Source organism: Glycine soja, chromosome 3 (assembly GCF_004193775.1).
Source record: "Glycine soja cultivar W05 chromosome 3, ASM419377v2, whole genome shotgun sequence".
NCBI lineage: Eukaryota > Viridiplantae > Streptophyta > Magnoliopsida > Fabales > Fabaceae > Glycine > Glycine soja.
In genome coordinates, this window is record NC_041004.1 from 37,939,507 (window position 1) to 37,963,539 (window position 24,033).

General features: G+C 31.2%; 2 protein-coding genes and 1 non-coding gene across 3 annotated transcripts; 2 read left to right on the forward strand and 1 right to left on the reverse strand.

The window, feature by feature from the left end:
• Nucleotides 1-672: 672 nt before the first annotated feature.
• LOC114406784 lies at nucleotides 673-2,640 on the reverse strand. Its single transcript, XM_028369600.1, has one exon. The coding sequence runs from the start codon at nucleotides 2,544-2,546 to the stop codon at nucleotides 834-836; it is 1,713 nt and encodes a 570-aa protein (XP_028225401.1). The 5' UTR covers nucleotides 2,547-2,640; the 3' UTR covers nucleotides 673-833.
• A 1,632-nt stretch (nucleotides 2,641-4,272) lies between these two features.
• Nucleotides 4,273-4,433, forward strand: LOC114407990. The gene has a single exon (XR_003665792.1). It is a non-coding gene; the product is annotated as a U1 spliceosomal RNA (small nuclear RNA).
• Nucleotides 4,434-12,972: 8,539 nt separating this feature from the next.
• LOC114405242 lies at nucleotides 12,973-14,112 on the forward strand. Its single transcript, XM_028367858.1, has one exon. The coding sequence runs from the start codon at nucleotides 12,973-12,975 to the stop codon at nucleotides 14,110-14,112; it is 1,140 nt and encodes a 379-aa protein (XP_028223659.1).
• The last annotated feature ends 9,921 nt before the right edge of the window (nucleotides 14,113-24,033 follow it).

Sequence of the window (24,033 nt, forward strand, 5' to 3'; positions counted from 1 at the left end):
CTTTTATTTGATTTGGAAGCGTTATTTAGTCTACGAATATTCTTTTATTTCTTCATAAACAAACCCTAACTTCAAATCTGCATAGGTTTGGAAAATCAGTTCTTTATTTTTGGACAACTCTGCTTAACCAAACTCATTTTCCATCCTTTGGTTGAATGGATTTCTTAAAAAGAAAGCTGGGGCCTGGGGGTAGTATTATGGATGTCTTCCAAATTTGTATATGTTGTGTTCTTATTAATTATAGCTCTGTAGTTTTTCTTTTCAGAATAACAGTTCAGTTCAAAGAGGAAAACATATTGTTTAAAAATTAAGATATGTTAGAAGTATTTGAATTAATTTATTTAGAATAAAATGCTTTTAAGTTCTTACATGTTTGGTTTCATATTAAAGAATTAATTTTTCACCTAGAATTGATATTAAACCTAAACAATTTTAGGTAACTTTTGCGTTGAATAAAAAAATTATATTGAATTTTATTATAAAACATTCAAATATAAATTATATTACTTTAAAGTCAATTTTAATTAAAATTATTTTCGTAAAATCAATTTTAATAAGACTCATGTGAACACTCACATACATGATTACATAAAGTCGCAGAACAAACATAAGTTAAAATAAAATACTTGCACAAACGTTTTCGATATGCAGTCCCTATACTGGCATTACTCATGAGAAGAATCACAAGTCTTGAATATGAACAAGGAATGTCTTGTATAACATATTATATCAGTTTAATTGCAAATGTATGTGTAACACAACATAACATAGTGTGGTTTTCTTAATTAAGAGAGGGCTAGTGATCGAGGCAGCGGTTTTTCTTTATGAGGCCCTCACTTTGTGGTTGCATTTGGCGTGGAGGCCAACACGTTTGCTGCATACCTGTGTCTCATCATTCCTGATAACTCCAAATACTTAGCACTCTTTTTAAATTCCTTCCAAAAACACTGTCCTTCCCTGTGAAAGTAGCGTTTGCATTGGCCACATTCAAGTGTCCATCCATTGCAGTGTTCACCACAGGCTCCACATTCATTCTTCTGCTCAGTTTCTTCAACCAGAGCAAGAGGGTGTGAGTGAACATCATATTGGAAACTTCCTCCAAACTTCATCCGCCTAAACTTGCCAACAACACAATAAGGGTGAGCACCAGAGTCACAATCATCACAGCAATAAAACCATTGCTTCTTAGACATTTTCTCATTGCAAATGCCACATTCATGTTCCCTCAAATCCCCTTCAATCCAATAGTTTAGACTTAGAGGATGCTTGTCATACACGTGCCACGCTTTACTCAGTAGAGTAGCACATCCACAATCAATAGCAAAATCCTCACAAACATCACACACAAACACAAGCTTCGACCATAGATGACAACCTTTGCATTGCCTCGCAACACTTGTCTTCTTGAGGAACAAGGGATGCTTGTGACTTTCATGTTCAATTCTCTCTTCAAGGGAAGCACAACAAACGTCAAGGTCGAATTGACACACGTCACAACGGTAAACAAAACCATTGCTCAATCTTCTGCATCCGTCGCACTTGTAAATTCCATCATAAGGAGCCTTGGATTGAAGAGTTAGAGGGTGCTTGTGAAACGGGTGTTGCTTCGTTCTTGGTAATTCGGCACAACTTTGGTGCAAAAAGAAGCCACAATTTTCTTCTTCACAGGAAAAGAAAGGTGGCATGATGGGTTGGACGCACGCATCACAGAGTTTATCAAAACATTGCACATCATCATCATCATTCTCTAATTCCTCCGTGAACTTCAACAAATGTTCATGACCAAAGAAATTAAAAGTGAAATCAATATCTTGAGATTCCTCCTCAGTTTCATAGCCTGAGAATGATTCCTTATCTTCATACTCTCCTAAATGTTGTTGCGGACAATGCACGGCAAATTTGCATGTTGAGCAAAAGTAACCCGCAAAAGCTGGATTCATCGCTTCATTACAAAAACCACAAGTTAACTTGCCCCAGAAACCATAAAAATGATGAAGGGTATAAGTGAGCTTCAAAGGGTGGTCATGGCCTTTTATTCTAATAGCAAGAGGTAATTCAGCACAACCAGAATGAACCCAAATCTGACAAACGGTGCATAAGCAAGCAAGACCCTCGTTTGCATACATGCCACAAGCATAACAAACAAAAGATTGTGGATTTGTCAGTGACAAAAACTCATGCTTGTGGCCATCATCAGGGTTAAACTGAGAAGCACATGAGACATCAAGGTCGTAGTTGCACTGATAACAATGGTAAACGAAGTTACTGAAGAGGCCTCTACAGGAATCACATACGTATGGTCCTTCATAAGGGGTGGTGGAAAGGAGAACAAGGGGGTGTTGAGGGTGAAATGGGTGTTTCACATGGCGTGCAATTTGTGCGCATTTTTTGTGAAGGACATAGTTGCATTGGACACAACAGAAGACAGGACCTGATGAGATTAGTTCTTCACAACCTGAACAAAGGACTTGGTTGTTGTAATTATTGCTATGTTCCTGCTTTAACAGTAGAGGGTGGATGTGGCTGAAATGCTCCATCTTCTCCATGTTTTGAAATTATGGGTGGTTTTTTATTTTTGAATATTTAAGTACGTTTCTTGGGTATTTTGTTAGGGTTGATTAGGGATGAAGTAATACTGTAAACTTTGCTGCATGTGTAAGGCATCAAAGATGATGTAAATGGCTATGCTTATTCTTGTTTAACCAAAGAAAAAACACAAGGAATTTCCTGCTAAAGGAAGGAATGACTTCTCGTTTGACCACCGAACTAGGATTTGTATATATATCATGGGATATGCTTATTTGTATATTCTTTTCTTCTTGTTCCCTCCCCTCCTTTGAACTAAACAGATCCCAAGGGAACTTATTTCAGGAAAAAAAAGTTTTGAACATTTACTCACAACTTTTTTCCAAAATATAAATTTAAGAATAAGTCATGCAATATATGCTATCTAGAGTATAGAGTTAAAAATTAGATTACTATTGACTTAAATATATTTTTAATCCACTATTGCTCTGATTCATGTTGTCAGGTCTACTATATAGAAATTCTGTTAAATTTTTTAACTAAAGATTATTTTGAGAAATCTAAGACTTTGTTTTCACCTACTGATTCAAGGAGAATGACAGATAATTTCAATCTATCTAAGGAGTAGTACTTGTAATTTGCAAAAGCAATAAGCAAGTGTTGCACAAAATGTAAAAAGTATATGAAAATTGCATAGATAAATTTCATTTTCTACCCATACTTATGTAATTTTGTTTTCTTTTTTTTTAATTGTGGGCTTTTAATTGCAGAGCATTGCTGTACACATGTGCTACTTTCACCCTAAGTCCATATAAATTGAACAATATTATATCAGCAAGTGTTTCAATGTATTTCAACTTTACTTGTATGTTTCCCAGACAAGTTAAAAGAAGTAACAATAATTGAAATGTTGCTGTAAGATTGCTACCCACATGATCCGATGTCATTTCGAAACAAGCAATATTTGATTTTTAAATGTTTTCTACAACCCTTTTGATAATTTGACTCGACTTCCTTCAATTTTTGAGTGCTTAGTAATATATCACAATACTTGGTCGAACTAATCTTTGTTGAAATTCATATTTGCGATAATTGTTTTTTGTTCTTCCCAAGTGTGTAACCGCTCAGAAAATATGCATATGAATTTTTGTGATATTCTTTTGTAAGCATGGCTAATTTGTTAAGGTTTGTTTAAGGGAAAATACCGGGGAAGAACACACAGTATAATAACAACATATGGATGCCACTCTATATTTTCATTTCATAATTCACTACTTGTTTCTCAACAACTTACTGATCCTATTGATTTTTTCGTAAGCAATAGTTATATTCAATTAATTAATTGCAAATTTTACAACAAAGTTCTCAAATATTTTGAGTTTATAATCCCATAAGTTGAACTTTGCTACTGATGTGTCCTATATGAACAACCTTTCTATGGCAGCTCAAAACAAGCCATTTTAAAATGCTGGCAGTAGCATAGGTATTAGGTAGCAGTGTGAAAAGTCTCACATTGGCAATTTTAGACAAATTAGTAAGTCTCATTTTTTATTTGTCATTATACTTTTCCATTTCAAAATTGATGATTTAGTAAATAAAAGACTTGTAACTATTTTATTAATAAGTAGTAATCCTTGTATTGATTATACATTTTTATAATTCATTGTTATAATTTGTGCATGTTTGTGCGTTTGTGCACATGGGTGAATTCTAGCTTTACTTAGAATGAGTGTGGGAATTAGCAACATACTTACCTGGATGAGGTTAATGGGTGATCAAGAAGGCCCATGGCCTAGGGCAATGACCTCCATTGCACTTAGGAGGGGTGTTGCTTTAAGGTCTGTTCAAGTGGCAGAGCTTACATCATAATTTGTGGCAAAGGGGGTCTGCATTCGTGCCGTTCCTACCAAATTAGTTTAAAATCTCTTTTTAAGCAAACCTATTCTCTCTTTCTAACTCTGGTATTGGGGTTAAATCTCCCATTTTAAAGGTTCTTTTCTAAGAAAACTCAATAAATCTTAGTCATGATTTTTTTCTTTCCCCCATATGTATTTCCTCTTTCTTTAAAAATCTATGTGAAAAAAAAGTTCATTTGTAAGTGAACTTTCTGCCCTCAAGGCATTGAATGTGATTATCTTGAAGTTAAAAGATAATGGTGAAAGAGTACTACTACATGTTAAGAAACCTCTTAACATGAAATGCATAAATGCTTGATTTTTTATGCCATACAAATGTTTTTTCTTACTTTCTTTTTTATTGTTATTACAATTTAATTAAAAAAATAGGAAGTGATGAACCCTTAATAGAAAACTCTCGTGCACCTATTCTGAGTTCTTCATGTTCACTTCAAAAGTGGTGAACCTAAAAGGCTAAAACGTTGCAAGCCTGCAACACTGTCACCGCACCTAGTCACTTCATACTTGTATTTTTTTCATTTTGAGATTAATATAATGTTTTAATTAGAAAAAAAGTCTAAAAATGATTTAATCTTAAAATAAAATTAAAGTTTTAAGTAAGTAAGAAATAAGAGAACAATTTTATTATAATAATTTAAAATTTAGAAGTTAATTATATTAAAGAATCAAAATTACAAATTAATTTCAGTTTAATTGCTATGTGTTGCTTTTTTTTTCCTAATGCACTAAAACTAGCTGTAAAAAAAGACTACTAAAATTATAGTTAAATATTTTTTATTTGAATGAAGAACAGTTTACTTTTTTTGAGATAAACAAAATAAATATATAAATATTTAACCAAGAAAATAAAAAAATATTAGTATAATTTTTTTCTATTACTAGTAAGAGTAATATTTTATCATTTTAGAGATTCTTCTATTTATAAAAATATATTAGGAAAAAAACATTATTCAATAACTTGAAAATATAAAACACATTTCGTATTTATTATAATTGAAAATATATAAAAAAAAGTTATAATTCTCCATGTTGTCCGTATTTTGTGACGGGAAAAGAGAAATAAAAAGAAATGATAGATATTAATATAATGTTTAAAATAAAGAAGGTTTGTGTATCATTACACATTAAAAAAAAAGTATGAATGAATATCATATTGGAGTTTATCTCTGAACTAGATACGTCAAGAGTTGCCAACAACACAATAAGTATGAGCAGCAAAGCCATTGCTTTGTAGACATTTTCTCATTGCAAATGTCATATTTAAGTAGTTTAGACATAGAGGATGCTTGTTATACATGTGTCCTGCCTTACATGGTAGAGTAGCACATCTACAATCAACAGCAATAAACGCATGTTTCGACCAAAGATGACAAGCTTTGCATTGCCATCCTGAAAAACTTGTCTTAAGGAATATGGGGTGCTTTTGTAACTTTAATGTTCAACTTTGACTTTCATGTTCGTGACTTTATAAATATATATAGCAAACCTTAGATCAGATCGATTATTGAATCAACAAAACATTGTTTTGCACTATATTGTGATCCAATTACCGTTGATTTAGGATTTCAAATATATGATGCTCTTGGACTTCTATTGGCATAATTTTTTTGCAGTTGGCATGGCTTTCTCTCGGATTGAAGTAGAATTGGACAGTGCCTACCAAATTTCCCTATTCAAACTTCTCGGTCAAATCTTGTGATCCACCACTCTTCTCCAATTCGGGCTTCCTTTCTGAACTCACCCTTTTGTTTACTTCACTAACATGTAAATTCAATGCTTTATTTCACAAACATAACACAATTATTCAAATAAATAATAAAGCAAAATGTATACTTTAATTCAAACATAACAACTGACAAAATTTAAAGCAAGAATCATGTTTCATGGAGAAGAACTAGAAACTACTTAATACAGTCAGTACTTGTTTACTTAATTTAGACAAAAGATTGGAGAGAGACACATGACATCACATTAATCCAACAGAATGGTAAGTGAATTAAGGAAGTGAGCACTCACGAATTTTTTTTAAAAAAAAAGTAAAATTGGAGAGACAGGAATTGATGAAAGGAACTTACCAGTTTTTGATGGATAAATGGTGTTATCAAAGTTTGGGCAACTCTAGTCTAGGTGAGAGGACCCGTATCGATCAAAACACACTCACTCCAAATTGTTAAAACAATTGGTGTGTGGATGCAACTGTGTGAACTAGTAAGCCCTGAATCTCATCGATACGCGTTTCTCTCACCCAGATCAAAGATGGCCATAGGAGAAGCTTTTGCTTATCTCTTCTCTCTTCTGTATGTTGTGGATCTTTATAATCATAAATTTTTAAGGTACGGAACCGTCACAATTGAATCCAGAATCCATACAATTTTAATTACTATTGTTAATCTAGAATTCTTAGAATTTGGATAGAAAATTTTAATTGTGGAAAGTAATTTATTAGAGAATTTAAATTTTTTTAATTTAAAATTCATTGTTCGGATGTTTTTTTATAAAAAATTTAAATTTTTGAAGTTTTAAAATAGAATTTTAAACAACTAAAAATGTAGAATTTTAATTTTTTTTCTAAAAGTGAGAAATTGAAATTCTTTTTCTTGATAGAACAACTTTTTAAGATGTTTTCATATTTCTTTTATAACCTTTATCCTTACTTTTATGTGAAATTTTTTAAAATCTCGTTCTCAAATTCCCGATTTATTTTCTTTTACTCTCACAATTTTAATTTTTTTTATCCAAACACAAAATTTTGAAAATAAAAAATTGTATGACACGTGAAAAACATATACGAGTATTTGATTACTACTTTTTATTTGTCGTATAATAATATTATGTATATTATTCCATGATTATTGATATCTCAATGCTCATCCACTGATATAACTGTCTTCCTAGGATATATAACTCTCATAATAGACTATGACACCACATTTTTTCGGGATCAAACGTCATTACTCTTTTTTGTCAACTTAAAACCACTTATCAATTCAATAAATTTAAGTAAATAGTAGTATATCGTAAGCGTATAAAATTTTAGTATATATATTATCATCATCTATAAAAAATAATATTTTTTTATTAGATTAAATGCTAACTAAATCACTTAAAATTTTAATATACATTATCGTTATCATCATCATCTTATAATATTATGAGTTAATATAAAAGTTAATTTCAATCAAAAATATTAATCATTTAATATTAATTGATCTATCTTTATAGTCTGTCAAAATGCAATTTGGGGCAGAGTTGATAATGCATAATTTGTGATTGTTTCTAACCATAAGGCTTAAGAATTATTTAAGAAACCTACAACTACAAACTTTAATACAGACAACAACAAAAAGATACCCCGCAACTTAAATAAATTTAACTAAAGTTTGTGATTACAAAATTTCAGAATGTCTGTCAAGAGAAGAGACCCTTTCGAAAACAAGTTTTCTACAGTTTTAACTTTATAGCATAGTTTCTCCCAGAGGTGAAGACCCTTAAAAAAATTGGCGAAAGAATAGTTCGCTTTGTGACCATCTCACGGCTACATGCCTCTCTACGGGGAAAACTGTGTTTTATATAATACGTAGTTCACTTCCACACAATACACTAGCCGATGTGGGCTTTAGTAAGAAACATTGAATAAACACACTTTACTCATCCTCCCTTTATGTTCTGTCTGCGGTTCCTTATTCACGGCCTCAGTCTTGGGAACACTTGACACTCACACTAACATCAATATATTTAGTGGATGTGATGGTTGATGCATTTGATGCTTCTATACATGAAGATAAAGATGTCATATTCATTTTCATAGGTGGAGGAAATCCAAGTCATATTCAAGATTCAAGACTCTATTACTTGGTGCATTTCTTGCAATGAGGAAAAGCTTTAATCACAGTGGCCTTAGCTGGAAATGGTGGTCAAACCATAGGAACTGTAACAAATACTGCACCATGGATTGTAACAATAGCAGCTATTGTGGCATTGAAAGGGCTTTTAAGAGCACTTTACAGTTGGGAAATGGCAAGAATGTTACTGTAAGTTGCATTCTTTTGCCATTCAAATATTCTGAATGACTAAAGTAGTTTTATCCATAGTTCACGACAACCATGATACTTTGTGACTTTCTCCACTAATCAAAATTTCATTTTATTAACATGGTTTGCGTATACAACTATGAATAATTTAAATGGGACATTGGAATTGGGAACAACTGAAATTTCAATTTGGTGTAGATCTCTGTCAATAACATGTGGCATGCATGTAACTTCTGGCATTATAGAATTATTCTTTTAAGTATACCTTGAGAGTGACAAGGATTTTACAAAATGCAAGACCAAATAATTAGTTTTAGGAATATAAAAGCAAAGTTTGCAGAGCATTTGGGTAGTTAAACGGTTCTATTAATAACCAAGGTAATGTTCTGTGTCTTGCTGAGAAAATTGTCATGAATTTACATGTGTACATCCCATAACGGAGGATATGCAGGGGGTAGGAGTGAATTGTTTTTATTCAAAATGAAAACAGTAACCTTCTTGTCAATGGGATTGATGCAGCCAAACACCAAAAGGCAAGGAAGATGCTAGGTAATTTTCCATTGTTTGTCAATAACACCCGATAAATTGTTCAACAATAAGTAACAGAATATTTTGATGCACTGACAGATTCTGCTATAAAGTCTCCTTTAAGCCAAAGCTTGTATACTGCGAAATAGGATTGGGGGCATTCAAGCTGTTGTGAAAGAAATTAGGGTCATTGGTACTTTAATAGAAAGTCAGTAATATCCTGATGTTGCTCACATTTTCATGACACTCGCTACCATTGTGATTAGTGGCACAAGTAACATTATTACCAATTACATGCAATCCATATAGTAAAGCATGCTCTTGTTTGATCTTTGAATCACTTATAGATTGATAAATAGCTACTTACTAATTTTTCTATGGCTTCCTTAAAACAAATATTTGTTACAAAACAAATTTTTTGACCATATTATCTCATACCATCAATTTTACATGAATTTCTTGATCAATTATACAAGAGCCATGAAATAAAAAGGCAAGCTCCATTTGCTACTACACTTTCAAAACGTTCTCAAGGTATTAATAGTTACAAGTTTTCAACCTTCCTATTGTTGGTGTTCTTGATTCTGCTTTTACTTGTGATCAAAAGGCTGGCATTTCAGAACTGAGGGTAACTGAAGGGGTTTTATAATCTATTTGATGCAGCTCCTGGCATTGAAATCTTAGTTGATTTGTTTGTATCATACATATGCTCAATCTGAAGGCCCTGCACGACAATTCACAAGTGTAGGTCACAACTCACAACTTGAGATTTTTTGAGATGGGTGACTTCAACTTGTTTATATAACCTTTGTCAAGCCAAGCCAAACCTATGAGCAGGAGAGTTAACAACGAGGCAGAATTTGTCTATGGTTCTGGTCAATTGAACCCAAGAAGAAGTTTGAGCCCTGGTTTGGCCTATTATGTTGATGACTTTGGTTATATCTAGTTCTCATGCCATGATGCATGGTTACAACTTACAAATGAAAATGGTTCTAGTTTTAGCAATTTTAGTTTGTTCGATCTCATAAAAATTGCAGGCCAAGATGCTATCAACTACCCCCACGATGCAATTTGGCTTGGAAAGCAACAAAGACATAAGAGTATGATTTTTCAAAAGAAGAGTGACCAATGTAGATCCTGCTCCAAAAATCTACAGTGCCACCATTAGATCACCAAAGGGAGTGGAAATCACAGTGAAGCCTACTAGCCTCATTTTCTCTAAAACCCTGCAGAAGATGAGCTTCAAAAAGTTCAAAGTAGTTGTGATTGTGAAAGACACATTTATTGCAAAGTAAGAAAATTGTAACATCAGGTTCCTTATATGGAGAAGCCCACGTCACATTCTAAAGGGCCATATTGTTATCAATAATCCTTAAGGTTACGGTTAGCACTTAGCAGTGACGTAACAATGCTTTTAAAGTTGTCTTTCTAGTGCTTGTTGTTCATCATGTTGACATTTTGTTCACCATATGATTACGGATCTCTCTTGAAGTCTGTTATCCAATGCAATCTTGAGAAATGGTAATAGTATATTTTTTTAACACATTCTTTATAATTGGATGAAATTTATTAGAAATCATAATTTTTTTTAGGTCTCACTTGTTATTTAATGACTCTATCTTCTTATTTTGTAGTTTTTAATAAATCTTAAGCGACAATAGAATAAGTATTAAGAAGAATGTATTAAAGTATCTTTAGTAGAAATTCTTGAGTTCGATTTTTGAACTCAAAAATCTTTGTCTATCATATTTATTATTATTTTTGTTCAAAAGTTCTCCATGAGGGAGGAACTCTCAAGAATTTCACTTTTGTCTAAAAGATATTATTTTTTTAATTTCATTTGAGAGAAAAAAGAGATTTTATTTTTTATTTTTATTTTTCTGTGTAAGTAAAATCTAAGAATCCAAAATGGATTCTATCATTAAAGCAAAAATGATAAAAGTTCTTATATCTTGTGTAATATTAAGAGGCCCACAAAAAGTGATCCAAGAACTTAAAATTGATTCTTTTACTAATTAAAGATGTTTTTAGAGAATGTGTTGATAGCACTTTTCATTTATGTTTTTATGCTTTTTTTTTTAATTTTTAGTGCATATTACTTTTTTATTTATAAATTGAACTAAATTGTGAACACTCTATTGCATATCTACTCATATACTGTAAATTAGAATCTTCTACTTGATATATTACAAGTGATTTATTTTTAGAAATTTTTATCTATTAATTGAATTAAGTCGAATGGCTTAGAGATTGTAGAGTAAGAAGAGGACGAGGATTTATATCTCATTGTGTGTGTGGTAAAATTGGCAAAACAGTATTAGTTGAGTGATAACATATACAATTATAAGTTAAATAATAAAGAATATTAATATTAGTCGCCAATTAAGTAAGAGGGAGACCAAACTTAGTGATGTATTACTCATACAGCTGGATCAACTCAATCTATTTTAACCTATCTTCTGATTGCCAGTCTTATATATAATGTTGGTTTCAGGAAGTTGCTTCTGTTTAAAGTAATAGAAGGTTATAGAAAAATATTTTATGTGAATTTAATATTATATATGCACTATGTTTACATGTAACTAATCAGAAATTATTTTTTATTATGTATTTTTAAGTAATTATTAGCAAGACAAACAACTTAATTACTATATAAATATAGAATTTGTGATTGTACAAAAGTGTACTAAATATTTATATACTATTTTCTCTTTAGTCGATCAAAAGGTTTTGAAAAAAAAGTTTTATTATAAATTTTACCATCCAAGTTTTTTTTTTATGAATTTTATTATTTAACTTCAATTATTTTTTTAAATTCTATCGCCTAATTTTTATTTTTGTACATTTTAAAATCATATTAATAATAAAATAACATCATTTATTTTTTAAAAAGCAGTTTTTTTTGTGATAAGAAAGTAATGATAAAATACACAAAAATTAAATCTTGAATAATAAATTTTGCAAAAAAAAAAATTTACTAGTAAAATAATAAAAATTAAATGGTAAAATATTTTACAATTAAGAAGAAGAAAAAATGTAGGATTTAATTATTGTTTTAGACATTGAATTTGGATGTGTCTTTTTTTAGTTTTTAAAATTTAAAATTATTTTTTCCTTAACATAATAAATTAATATTTCGTAATAGTTTTTAATTATTATAAATTCATTTTTATTTTAAAATTGTCTGTCACAAAATATTAAAAAATCATAACAAAATGTTAAAAACTATCGTAAAATATCAATTCATTATGTCAATATCGTAAAATATCAATTCATTATGTCAATGATTAAAAATAATTTGTAAAAATTCAAAAATAAAAAATACATTTTTAAATTTTAAAAAATTTAAAAAATACACTTCAAATTTAAGGACTTAAAAAAGTAATTAATAAAAAAATATAATAAGGATATATAAGGCGATAACCGTATGGGTGCATGGGTAAGAACAAAAGAGCATACGCCGGCTAAAATGTGGGATTCTCCCTTCTCCCGAAACCTTTCTTTTACGTGACTTTGAGAGGTTAGGTTATTTAACAGAGAGGTTATTAGTAAGATTAAGTTTTTTATAAGTGTATTTGTATTTATTTTAACATCTTGGTATAAGCCTTCTTGTATTAGGGAGACTTTTGATTTTCTCTTGTGGGATATTGCTGCATTTATTGTTGTATCATTTTGAGTTTAATATAATTTACATTTTTTCCAAAAAAAAAAAAAACAATCCAAAACATCAAAATTATGGAAATCCCAACCAAGAATATTTAGCCACGTGCCCTTAGAATTTTGTACAACTCCGAGTAGCATCTAGAGACAACAAGACCGGTAACAGCTAGCTTTAAAATTTCAATTATTCCACCAAAGAAAGTTAAAAGGTAAGAAAACAGTAGGTAAAGGGAAAAAAATCACCTCACAACACAGCAATATATAGATGGATGACAAGTTCAATTGTTCAAGTACCTTCACAAAAAAGAGAGATGGGATCAGCACACAAGGACCCGAATGTCTTCCACTTTAGCCATCCACATCCTTTGGAATGTACCACCCCACCCTCCACCGGAAACAACGTAATTATCTGCTTTGGATGCAAGCTAAAAGTTAAGCATGGTGAGGACTATTACGAGTGCAAAACATGTGCCTTTTCTCTTCACAATGTGTGCTACAAGATGCCCTTGATCACAAACCACCCTTCACATGCAAGCCACAACCTAGTCCTCCTTGCTATACCTTCCACCAAAGCCACCCTCAACTGCGTGGCATGTGGGAACCATGTCACGGGCTTCTGCTACCACTGTGCCGAATGCAGCATATTCTTTCATTCTTTGTGTCTTGCACTTCCTGTTTCCCTCGCTATCACTTATCATCCCCACAAAATCAAGCTTGAGTTTTCAGCACCATATCATTTCTTCTGTGACTTGTGCAACAAACCCAGTTACAATAATAACGGGTGGCTATATAGGTGCAACATGTGTGAATTCGATACACATATAGCTTGTGCAGTTGAAAACTTAGAGCCCCATTCGTTCAAAAACGAATCTTTCCATCAATCAAGCCCCTTGTTAAGGCAACTCACGAGTGATCACCGAGTGGAACACAAAAGGGTTAGTGCAAGTGTAGGTGATAGTTGCAAAGGGTATGATGAGTATGAGATCATGCGTTTGGTGGCACAACAAATAATTGGTGGGGGAATCAGAGAAAATTCTGATAGTGCAGTTGCTGGATGGGACAAGAGATTATATAGTATTCCATGGAAAAAGCTTAACAAAACTGGGAGTGGGAAGATGAAGATTATTAGTGAACTTGAATTACAAGAAAAAGAACTAAGTCCTGCTCAACTTCTATTAAAGTTAGAAGAAAGAACACCACTTAGGGATAAATCCACACCATTTTCTGATCATTTGGGCACACCGTATAGTAACCAATATAGTGACTCATATTTTTCAATAGATTTGGCAAAGTCATATTCAAACCAACATGGACATAGAAGTCAGGTACCAAGAGAAGGTGGTAGTGACCACATAACTCGAGATGTTACTATGCCAGAGAGAGTTGTGAGCAATTCTGGACAACGTGAAGAACCATTCGGTCTAGTTAATTGGCCATTCAATGATTCATAGGGTGTGGGGCAACAGAATAAGGTGAACAACGCAACGTTTTACATCAAAGAAGGACGAACTAGTTATTTTGGGAAATCAAGCCAGAGAGTCGTGAAGAAAAATCCTAACGAAAGCATTGCCAAATCGTCTGTTCAAGATCAAACAATTGCTAAATCAGATTCAGTAAGTTCAATTAAACTAGTGGTTTTTATTTTCTTCAGCCTCCACACCCTGCATATATAACAAGCTTCTTGGTAGATCTAGCTAGAATCGCTTCATTCGATTTTATTTCTTTTAGCTAAAAGACAAAAATCATTCCACATATTCTCTCAGCTGTGCAAAGTGGAATGTACATCCCTGAAATAAAGAGAAAGATAAGAAAAAAAGAGAAAATTAAATGATATGAATTGTTATATATAGTTAAAAATTTAAAATAGGAACGGAATAAAAGATTAGTGTTAAAAATAAGATACAGGAAAAGAAAATTTGTTTCATGATAAAAAAAATAAAGAGAAGGATGGGTGTATACGTTTATTTCTCTCTATATTTTTGTTTTTAACAAAAGTAGGTGCAGAGAGAAATATAAAATAAAAGGTGTGAAAAATATTTTTATTTTGTACAAACTATCTAAATTTCTCATCACTAGACGACCTAGTAGGTACACTCATTTTAACGTGTTCTTTTTTATTAAAAATTATAAATCATAATGTTAGTTATCATTTATAAATGAGTGAGATCTTGTAATTTTGTTATTTTTGACAAACTTCAAACACATGATAGATAATGTGTTGACAATGATATGCTAAAACTTTATATGAAAAGTTTTATATAAAAATCATACTATGAATATCAATAACATTTGATATATATATAAAAAAAATATGTTAAGTTTTTAACCAATATTTGTAACAATAACTCGCTGTTTCGTTTATAAAAATAAAAAGAAATGCTGTCTCTTTAGTCTTTATCTGCCCCTTGAGAATATCCGACAGGTAAAAACAGCAAGGAGCCCTTTTCATTATCGTGACACTAAATAATTATAATTAATAATTAATTTTATGCACACAAGAACTAATGCTATATTTTAATCCTTTCAGGAAAGATACAGCTGTTCTTGTTGGAGGAAGTTCCTAACCTGCTGCCTTTAGCACAGGCACGTGGAAGGCACACGATTTTTGGAGCACAGAATATGAACATTGTGAGTAAGTTGGTTTGCAATTTTCACGAGAACAGAAAGCTGTAGAATATAGATATAGATATCGCTAGACACACAAGTCTTGTACAACTTCACGTCATGTTTACTTTTTCAACGGAAACAAATCAATACAAATACTATAGATGACTTTGTGTTATATATTTACGTTGTAAAAAAAATGGAGAGACCCTCTTTTGTGTTAGTTATTGATCGATCATTGAGTAAACATGGTTTAAGAAGTTGTTGCGTGAAGAGATCATCATTGATATGGGTCCTCCTTCTTGTGTATTTTGAGCAAACATTTATGACTTGGGAATTTTGCCACTTTAATCTACTGCGCTATTTATGAATTTTGTGAATTTCAAGTGTGCACTTTCTTTTAATCAGGACTACAGTTATATGGTGGGGGATCCAATTTCCCAATTCCTCAATTTTTGTTTGCGTTAGCTCCACTATAAGAGCTCCCGTTAACCCAAAAAGAAACTTAATTGTTTAATTAGTTTCAGCATTTCACAAGAGTAATTTCTTTAATTACATTATATTTTTTTTATCATATTATATTATCTATCATTTATATTTATATTTACATTTATATTTTCTTATCTATCTTGTGTCTAAGTTTCAATTAACATTGAAGTGTCTATTGATTTTTTCCAAAATAATAAAAATCTACAGGTATTTGCCCAGGCGAAAAGTCAAGTTTCCATCACGTTATTTATTGTATATATGTATTATTTATAGTTATCTTTCTATCTTTCCTTTTCATATTTCTCTTCTCTCGAGGCATCTTGGCCCAGCAACTGTGATTTCAAAAGGAAAACCAAAAATTTCAGTAGTAAAGAGTGGAGGACAGAGAGACAGTTATATATATATATAGAACATAGAAGGGGGAATTAATACTTAAATACTAATAGAAGCAATTTTAGGCAAAGCCAATTCTGATGACGTTAACAGAATACCAACAAATCGCTATATGACAGCGGAAACCAGCACCAGCATCACTGCCGGCAAGACTTTTTTGGGACATAACAGCAACAAAAAATTCTAGCACATTAAAAATTATGTCCCTTAGTTGCTCATACAAACTAACTAGCTAGTTTCACCAAAAAAATAATGCTGGCAATTCACAGATTTTGCCGCCCAAAATGTATTTTTAATTCATTAAGAACACCACTCACTGCCATGGAATTTACAAAACATGTATCTGGTTTGTTGAAGTAATCGATTGAATCAAACATGCAATTAGTTCCACAATGAAGTACGTCTATACTAGTTAAGCTAATGCAAGACTCGACTGCAGGCATTAAGAGCGGCGGTGTAAGGATTTATCTTCTTACGTATGTTATTAAATAAGTATTTTTTTTTTACATTATTGAATATGTTTTACATTAACTTATATTAAAAATGTAATGAATTTAAAGAATAATGTTAATAGTTCAGAAATCTAAAACATTGTTTACTAGATCGTCCAGCTGGGTACGTAGGCCGATTGATCATAGTAAGCATCCACAGCTTTTTAGGCTCAACTCTTGAAGGGTAGACCATTTGGCTAGGTAGGCCAACCAAAATTAGTGAATCAAATGAGATAGTTGAGTCTCTAATACTAGGTTTGATGACATTCTCCTATAGAAGATGATTAGGTTTCACATGTGAACACTTATATTTATAATTTTATAATTCTAATTGAGTAAATTATTTTTTTATTAAGCAAGTTATTCTTTGGTAAAAAATCAATGACTAAATTTAAAGGACTGCGATTTATTTATGAGTTTAATCTCTCTGAATAGATATTATTTCATACGCTCGAGTCAATGATTAAAGCCATGACTATAAACATGTTAATAATTAAGTAAACAATTTATTCAAATAATTTAAAATACTTTAGGAACAAAGTTATATATCAATTGCATCACACATGTTAATAATTAAGTAAACAATTTATTAATAAATAATATTTATGTAATATAAAAATAAGATCAAGATGTATTCATGTGAGAGAGAAAAAAATATAATAGATATATCCATTTAAGATGTGTAAAAAGTAGAAAAGAAAATAAAAAAATATATAAAAATTTATTTCTTTCTACACCAAACACATATTAGAGAGAGACGAGAGAGAAATAAAAACATAATGAATACTCTGATATGAAAAAAAGAAAAAATACAGAAAAATAAAAAAATATGAAATTAAATAGACATTTGTAATATGAATATGTTGATATATAATTGTTCACGAAATAAAGGGAGATAATTTTGAAGGGTAATAGATTTTGGGACACCACTGAAGAAAACTTATTTGTTTTTCCTCTCTTTCTATGTCTATTTCTATTCAACTGTTGACACCCATGGATTGTATAAAAAAAAAATTCAATTTTGAGTCTATCATGTATTAACGCATAGTTTTTCGTTTATTTATATATTTCCATTCATTTCTTAATAAATCAAACACAGGCTAGAACTTTTTTCATTGAATAATAAAGCAATAACCCTTTGTTTTATTTTATTTTTTTCTTTCTTTTTGCTTGTGTTTGATGAAACCGAACGAATTGAAGCCAAACAGGGCACACAGGATTAACAAAATGGTAAAGTACGTGATTTAAGCGAATATGGATGCTTAGCCAAGCTGAAAAGTGGGACAAAAGGAAACTTTATGTTAACCCCCTTTCAACCACAATCAAAGACTCATCAAATTTGTCTTCCGTTGTTTTCATTAAGCCCAAGCTAGCCAGGTATTAAGATTCCATATTATACGAGATTTGTTTTCAAAAGTTTCACCGATCAAAATTCCATTGACTAGAAATTGAATATAGGGTCACAGCAAATATTATGGCAATTGCTATACTCTCAAGTCAACTCAGTTTGACTAAGTCTTTAAGAGATGAATAGTATGGATGCGATTGATTTGCTTAAATATTATGATATTAAAAAAATCATAAAATAACACAAATTAATCTAATGAGTACATCATAAAAACTTAATTTCTTGTTATTCAAAAAATTATGTGACAATTTTTTGTCTTGGTATAAAGTATTTAAAAGACATATATTTCTACTTCATTTTAGTTTCTCAAGCATTATTTGTTAGTTGTAATAATCATATTATGTCATGTATTTTAAATTTACATTATTTACTAGCAACAAAATTTTTATTATATTATATATTTTGAATTTACATTATCAACTAGTTAATTTACTTGTATATATTTTATATTATGAATTCTCATAAAATGTAATAATTATATTAAGATAATTAATATTAAAAATAAAATTTTAATAAAATTTATATTATTTTGCTTGTGATGTCTATTCTTAAACAAACAATGGACATGATAACAAAATTAACCTGAAATACTTATCCTATATTATTTTTTTTGTTACGTACCGTATTACGTAATAAAAACAACCTATGAGTTACAACTTATATATCTCCTGCAATAGTTACATATATTCTTACAATAAGCTATATAATAAACCTTTCTATAAAAAAAATGCTAAAATTATGCCTGACATCACATGCTTGATTATTATTATTACTATTTTTTAATTGATTAATATGGTATTGATAGAAATTAGAATAATCCAGTAACGAATTTATATCACCTTCACCACCATAGGATTAACACAGCATGGTAAGATTTCACACGTTTACATTTAAAAAAATAATCTATTTAATAAAATAATTTATGTTTGATTTTTTTATGTGTAATTTTTTTTATCAACGGCATACACATAATTAAATTAGTTTTTGAGAGAGTGAATTAAAAGACACCGTGGTTGTTGATCCATAAAAGAAAGAAAAAATGACCCTTCACCACCATCAATGCAGGGACGCAGGTATCCATAAATCCATACCATAGTGATCTGATCCTCACATTTTGTTTGGTTGTAGCAGTACACAATAAACTGGAAAGAAACAGTAATTATAACGTACATTCTGAGACCTAAGCTAGAATGTGATATAATGATGATCACAAGAAAAGCAAATACACATATACTATCATTGCAAAATCAGAGATACCCATGCCAGACCTAGCTAGGAGCGAACTAGTCCCACCATTAATTCTGAATTCACATTCCCCCATTTGAAGCACATGGTGCTCAGACAACCAGATCTCACTGCTTAAATAAAAATGGAAATTGTAAAGTGATCCATCGATTAATTCCTCTATGTAGTACAACCTTCTTTTGGGACTGAACCGGGGGCCTTCAGGTCCACTCGTGGCTGAAGTTGAATCAATTATCGAATGATTGTGATTTCCATCATTAACTTGCTAGAATTCAATCCTCACCCTAATTCCTTGCCTTTGCCTTTGTTTTGTGCTATACCTACTAGCTTAGTCACGAGGAGGTGAACAAAGATTCTCTATTAGGGTAAACACATCATATTTATTTTAGTGTTTTATTTGGTCTCAAAATATTTATTATTTTTAAAATTAAAAAAGGTTACTTTTAAATTGAGAAAAATTTGTTTTTAATCTCTGTACATTTCATCAAATATCATAAAGATCCTTATACTTTCATATTGACAAATTTCTTAATTCTCAAATTTTGAAAAAAAATATAGATTTAATCTTTATTATAATTTTTTTGTAAACAATTAAATAGGAATTTAATCCATATGTTTTTGAAGGAGTAATGATATTCATTTCACTCACTTTTTAATAACTTATTTCCGTTCATTTTTTCTCTCTCTATATTTTTTTCTATTTTTTTCATCATATCACATGCCATATCTATTTTTTTTTTCTTTTTATCTCTCTTCTTCCTCCATCTCAATTCATCCAAAAATTAGATGGATTATTATTTTTAAAGTATGAGAATTAAATTCATTGATATGATAGTACATAAATCTTAACCACGTCTGAATAAAAATGCAAGATTAAAAACATATTTTTTTTCTTTTTAATAATATCCTTGGTATTTGACAATAATATTTTAACTTTTTTATTAAGATACTTTTGTTAAAAAATCATATATTGTTATTATAACTAATTTGTGTAACTATTATTTTCGAATTTATATTTTACTTTAAAAAATAATATGAGACAGATGAAGTATTAATTTATTTGTGAGTGTAACTGCTTGCGGTGGTCGATTGTCTTTTCCTTTAATGGAATGACATGATTTTTTATACCATATATACGACGAATGTGAGAAACCAGAGATGCTTATGCTTTAGCATAAAACCTCCCAAATTCACCTTGCCAGCTGTCAACGTACATGTAATGGAATAAAAATGTCGTAAAAGGACTTCTATTTTATATTGTGATAAGTAATTAAAAAAACTCAACTTTAAAATTATAAGTACACATAAAGTACACATAAGTAAATATTTTTTTCAATCAGATTTATTTTATACTGAGTAGTTAATTAGGATTCAAACTCATTACTTATTTAAGAAACATAAGAGATTATTATTCTTCAAGTCTATTTTAATTATCATGGATCTCAACCTTAGAGAAAAATAACAATAATATGCAAGACATTGAGGAAAGAAATTTAATTAAGATACATTATAAAGAAATGGGTCCAGAAAATATTTGAGGAACGAGTCAAAAGTAAATAAATTTATACATACATAATCATACCAAAATTTACAAGACTTAAAAATTTAATTATATATATATATATAAATTAGAACTTACATATATAATTTTCAGAATTAAAGAAGGAAAGACCAAAAACCTACGCTTGCCTCCTCTAGATCCATCACTGGACATAAATATCAAGTATTAATTTGTTCAAAATTTTATCTATCAGGTTAGATATTGTTGTCTTTCATTAAACATGAAAATTAATTTCAGATAAGATCCTTTATCAATAACTAGAAATTTGGTTATCTGGTTAATTAATTTACCGTGACTCCGTAGTTTAGTTTGGTGTGGCATTGGTGGGCCTTGTAGCCACATGTCATTGAATACATTATCCCCACTGGCGTAAGTGAAAGGATGTTATTGCCTATTGCCAAGACTTGCTTTGCTGTTTGGGCCCCCCCTCTCATCTCATCAAGCTTAAGGGCATATTTTGCCCCTTTCTCTACTGACAAGTGGCATCCACATATCCAAAAGGATCCACTTACCTTTAACCATTTCGACCAATAACAAACATGCTAATGCATGTGAATTGCGATGATCCATCAATGCCATAATTTAAGACCTAAAGCAACACGCAATATACATGATATCTAAAAAAGCCGTATTTTCAACAAATTGGAAGTCTTACAAATTTGTTGTAGCGCCAATCCTATGTTTCTCTCTCTACATCTCTTTCTTTTCCATGTAACAAACGCATCCACACTAAATGTTAACTCTTTTTTACTTTTCAAATTAACACTTTAGTTGACCACATAATATCTTTTGTTTGTTTTAAAGTAAATATTGTATTTGGAGAAAAAATTTATCTTAAAATATGGGTTGTATTTAATTTTTGAGTAAATTGCATTTATATTTCCCCAGTTAAAAACTTTTTACACTTACATCTACTCATTATTGGAACCCTACCCATTGAATTCCTATCTTGACATCCTTAAGTTTTCAATTTCATTACATAAACATCCCTGACCTTTTGATTTAATGAAATTTTTTTTTCTATAATACCCTTATTTTCTTCGTAGACATTTGTTTTCACAGAAGTAACAAGAACTTAAGGAACATTTCAAAAATTTCAAAAAAAAAAAAGAAAGATTTTTCAAGAACATTTCAAGACTACTAAACAAGCATAAAAAACATAACTTTCAACACTAACAATCCTTAGCAGTTTCTCTCTAGGATAGGAACATAAAACAAGATTCAATAGAACCTCATCAAAACAAAACAAAATCACAATCAAACAAAATATGTCGGAAAGTGAATTTAGGCTTAACTCAATCCTACAAAATCAGCTTGTAAGGTGAGGATTGCTCCTCACTTATATAGTTTATCTAGGCACTATCTTTATTCGATGTAGGACTTCAACATGCCTCATTTTCCTTCAACATGCCTCATTTTCCTCATGGCTACCTGCCATGTGGGACTTTCAACACACCTCTTTATCTAGGTGTGATCACACCTCCCCTTGCGCTCAAGGCTACCTGTCAAGAGCGTGACAAACATAACAATCCATTTAGGATAGACTCTGATACTATAAAGGATTCTATGACAGAATAATTATATTCTGTCTTTTATGCCTTGCTAAGGCATAAATATATACAAGAGAGTTATAGCAAAATCTCTTAAGATTGATCTATACAGATTGATTCTCCAAATAAAACTCTTAAGATTACGTTTAGACTAAAAATAAATTGATTTACATGATCACATGCTAATAATAGGGATAATATAATAATTGCACATGATTCCACACAGATTATGTTATCTCCTGTTATCTCATCATGATATCATTAAACCCCCTCAAGTTGGAGCATGTAAATTACATATCCCCAACTTACACAACAGATAGGTGAACTGAGTGGGACCAAGAGCCTTAGTAAAAATATCAGCTAATTGTGCATGTGTAGGGACATAAGTAGGTGCAATATTACTAGTGAGATACTCGTCGCGAATGAAGTGGAAATCCACTTCGATGTGCTTGGTGCGCTCATGAAAAACCGGGTTCTTGACAATATGAAATGCTACTTGACTGTTACAATGAAGTCGCATAAGCTGAGAATAAAAGATACCAAGACTATGGAGAAGACCTTTTAATCATTTCAATTCTTCTGTTACAGCTGTCATGGATCGATACTCAACCTTAGCAAAGGAGCGAGATATTGTTAGTTGTTTCTTAGTTTTCCATGAAATTGGAGAAGATCCAAGTAGAACAAACCATTCAGTAAGGGACCTACGAGTTAAAGGACATCCAGTCCAATCAAAGTCACATCAATCAGATAGTTGCAGGTCACAATCCTTATGCAACAAAACACCCTGTCCTGGATTCCCTTTCAAGTATCAAACAACATGGAGAACAGTCTCCCAATGGGTCTCTTTAGGTGCCTGCATAAATTAAGACATCACATGCACACAGTATGACAACTCGGGTCTGGTAAAACAAAGGTAAATGAGACGACCTACTAACCACCTATACTGATCAGGATGAAGAAAAGGCAAGTCTGCTTCAAGTGCCAGACGATGATTCTATTCAATTGGCACATTTGATGGCTTAGCTCCCAGAAGTCCAGATTCGGCTATAATTTCCAAAGCATATTTGCATTGAAAAAGAAAGATACATGCGGAAGATCGTACCACTTCAACACCCAAGAAATATTTGAGGATCCCCAAGTCTTTCATGTGAAAGCAATTGTGTAAATAGGCTTTATATTTGGTGATAGCTCCATGATTATCTCTCGAAATGATTAGGTCATCAACATACACTAACACTACAATATGTACCCCCGATCTTTGCAAGACGAAAAAAGAATAATCAGATAGAGATTGTCGAAATCTATAGTGTTTTAGTGCAGTGGATAGCTTGGTAAACCAACAACAATGTGCCTGTTTGAGTCCATATAAGGACTTGTTGAGTTTACACACCATGTCATATTGCTAAGGAAGAAAGTCAGGAGGCAGCTTCATGTACACAACCTCCTCAAGGTCCCCGTGTAAAAATGCACTGTGCACATCCATATGATGTAATTCCCAAGCTCGTGTGGCTACTACGGCTAACACTGTGCGGACAGTTACCATTTTTACAACGGGTGCAAAAGTCTCTGTGTAATCGATCCCCTCCTTTTGATGATTGTCAAGAATTACTAACCGTGCTTTGAACTGTTCT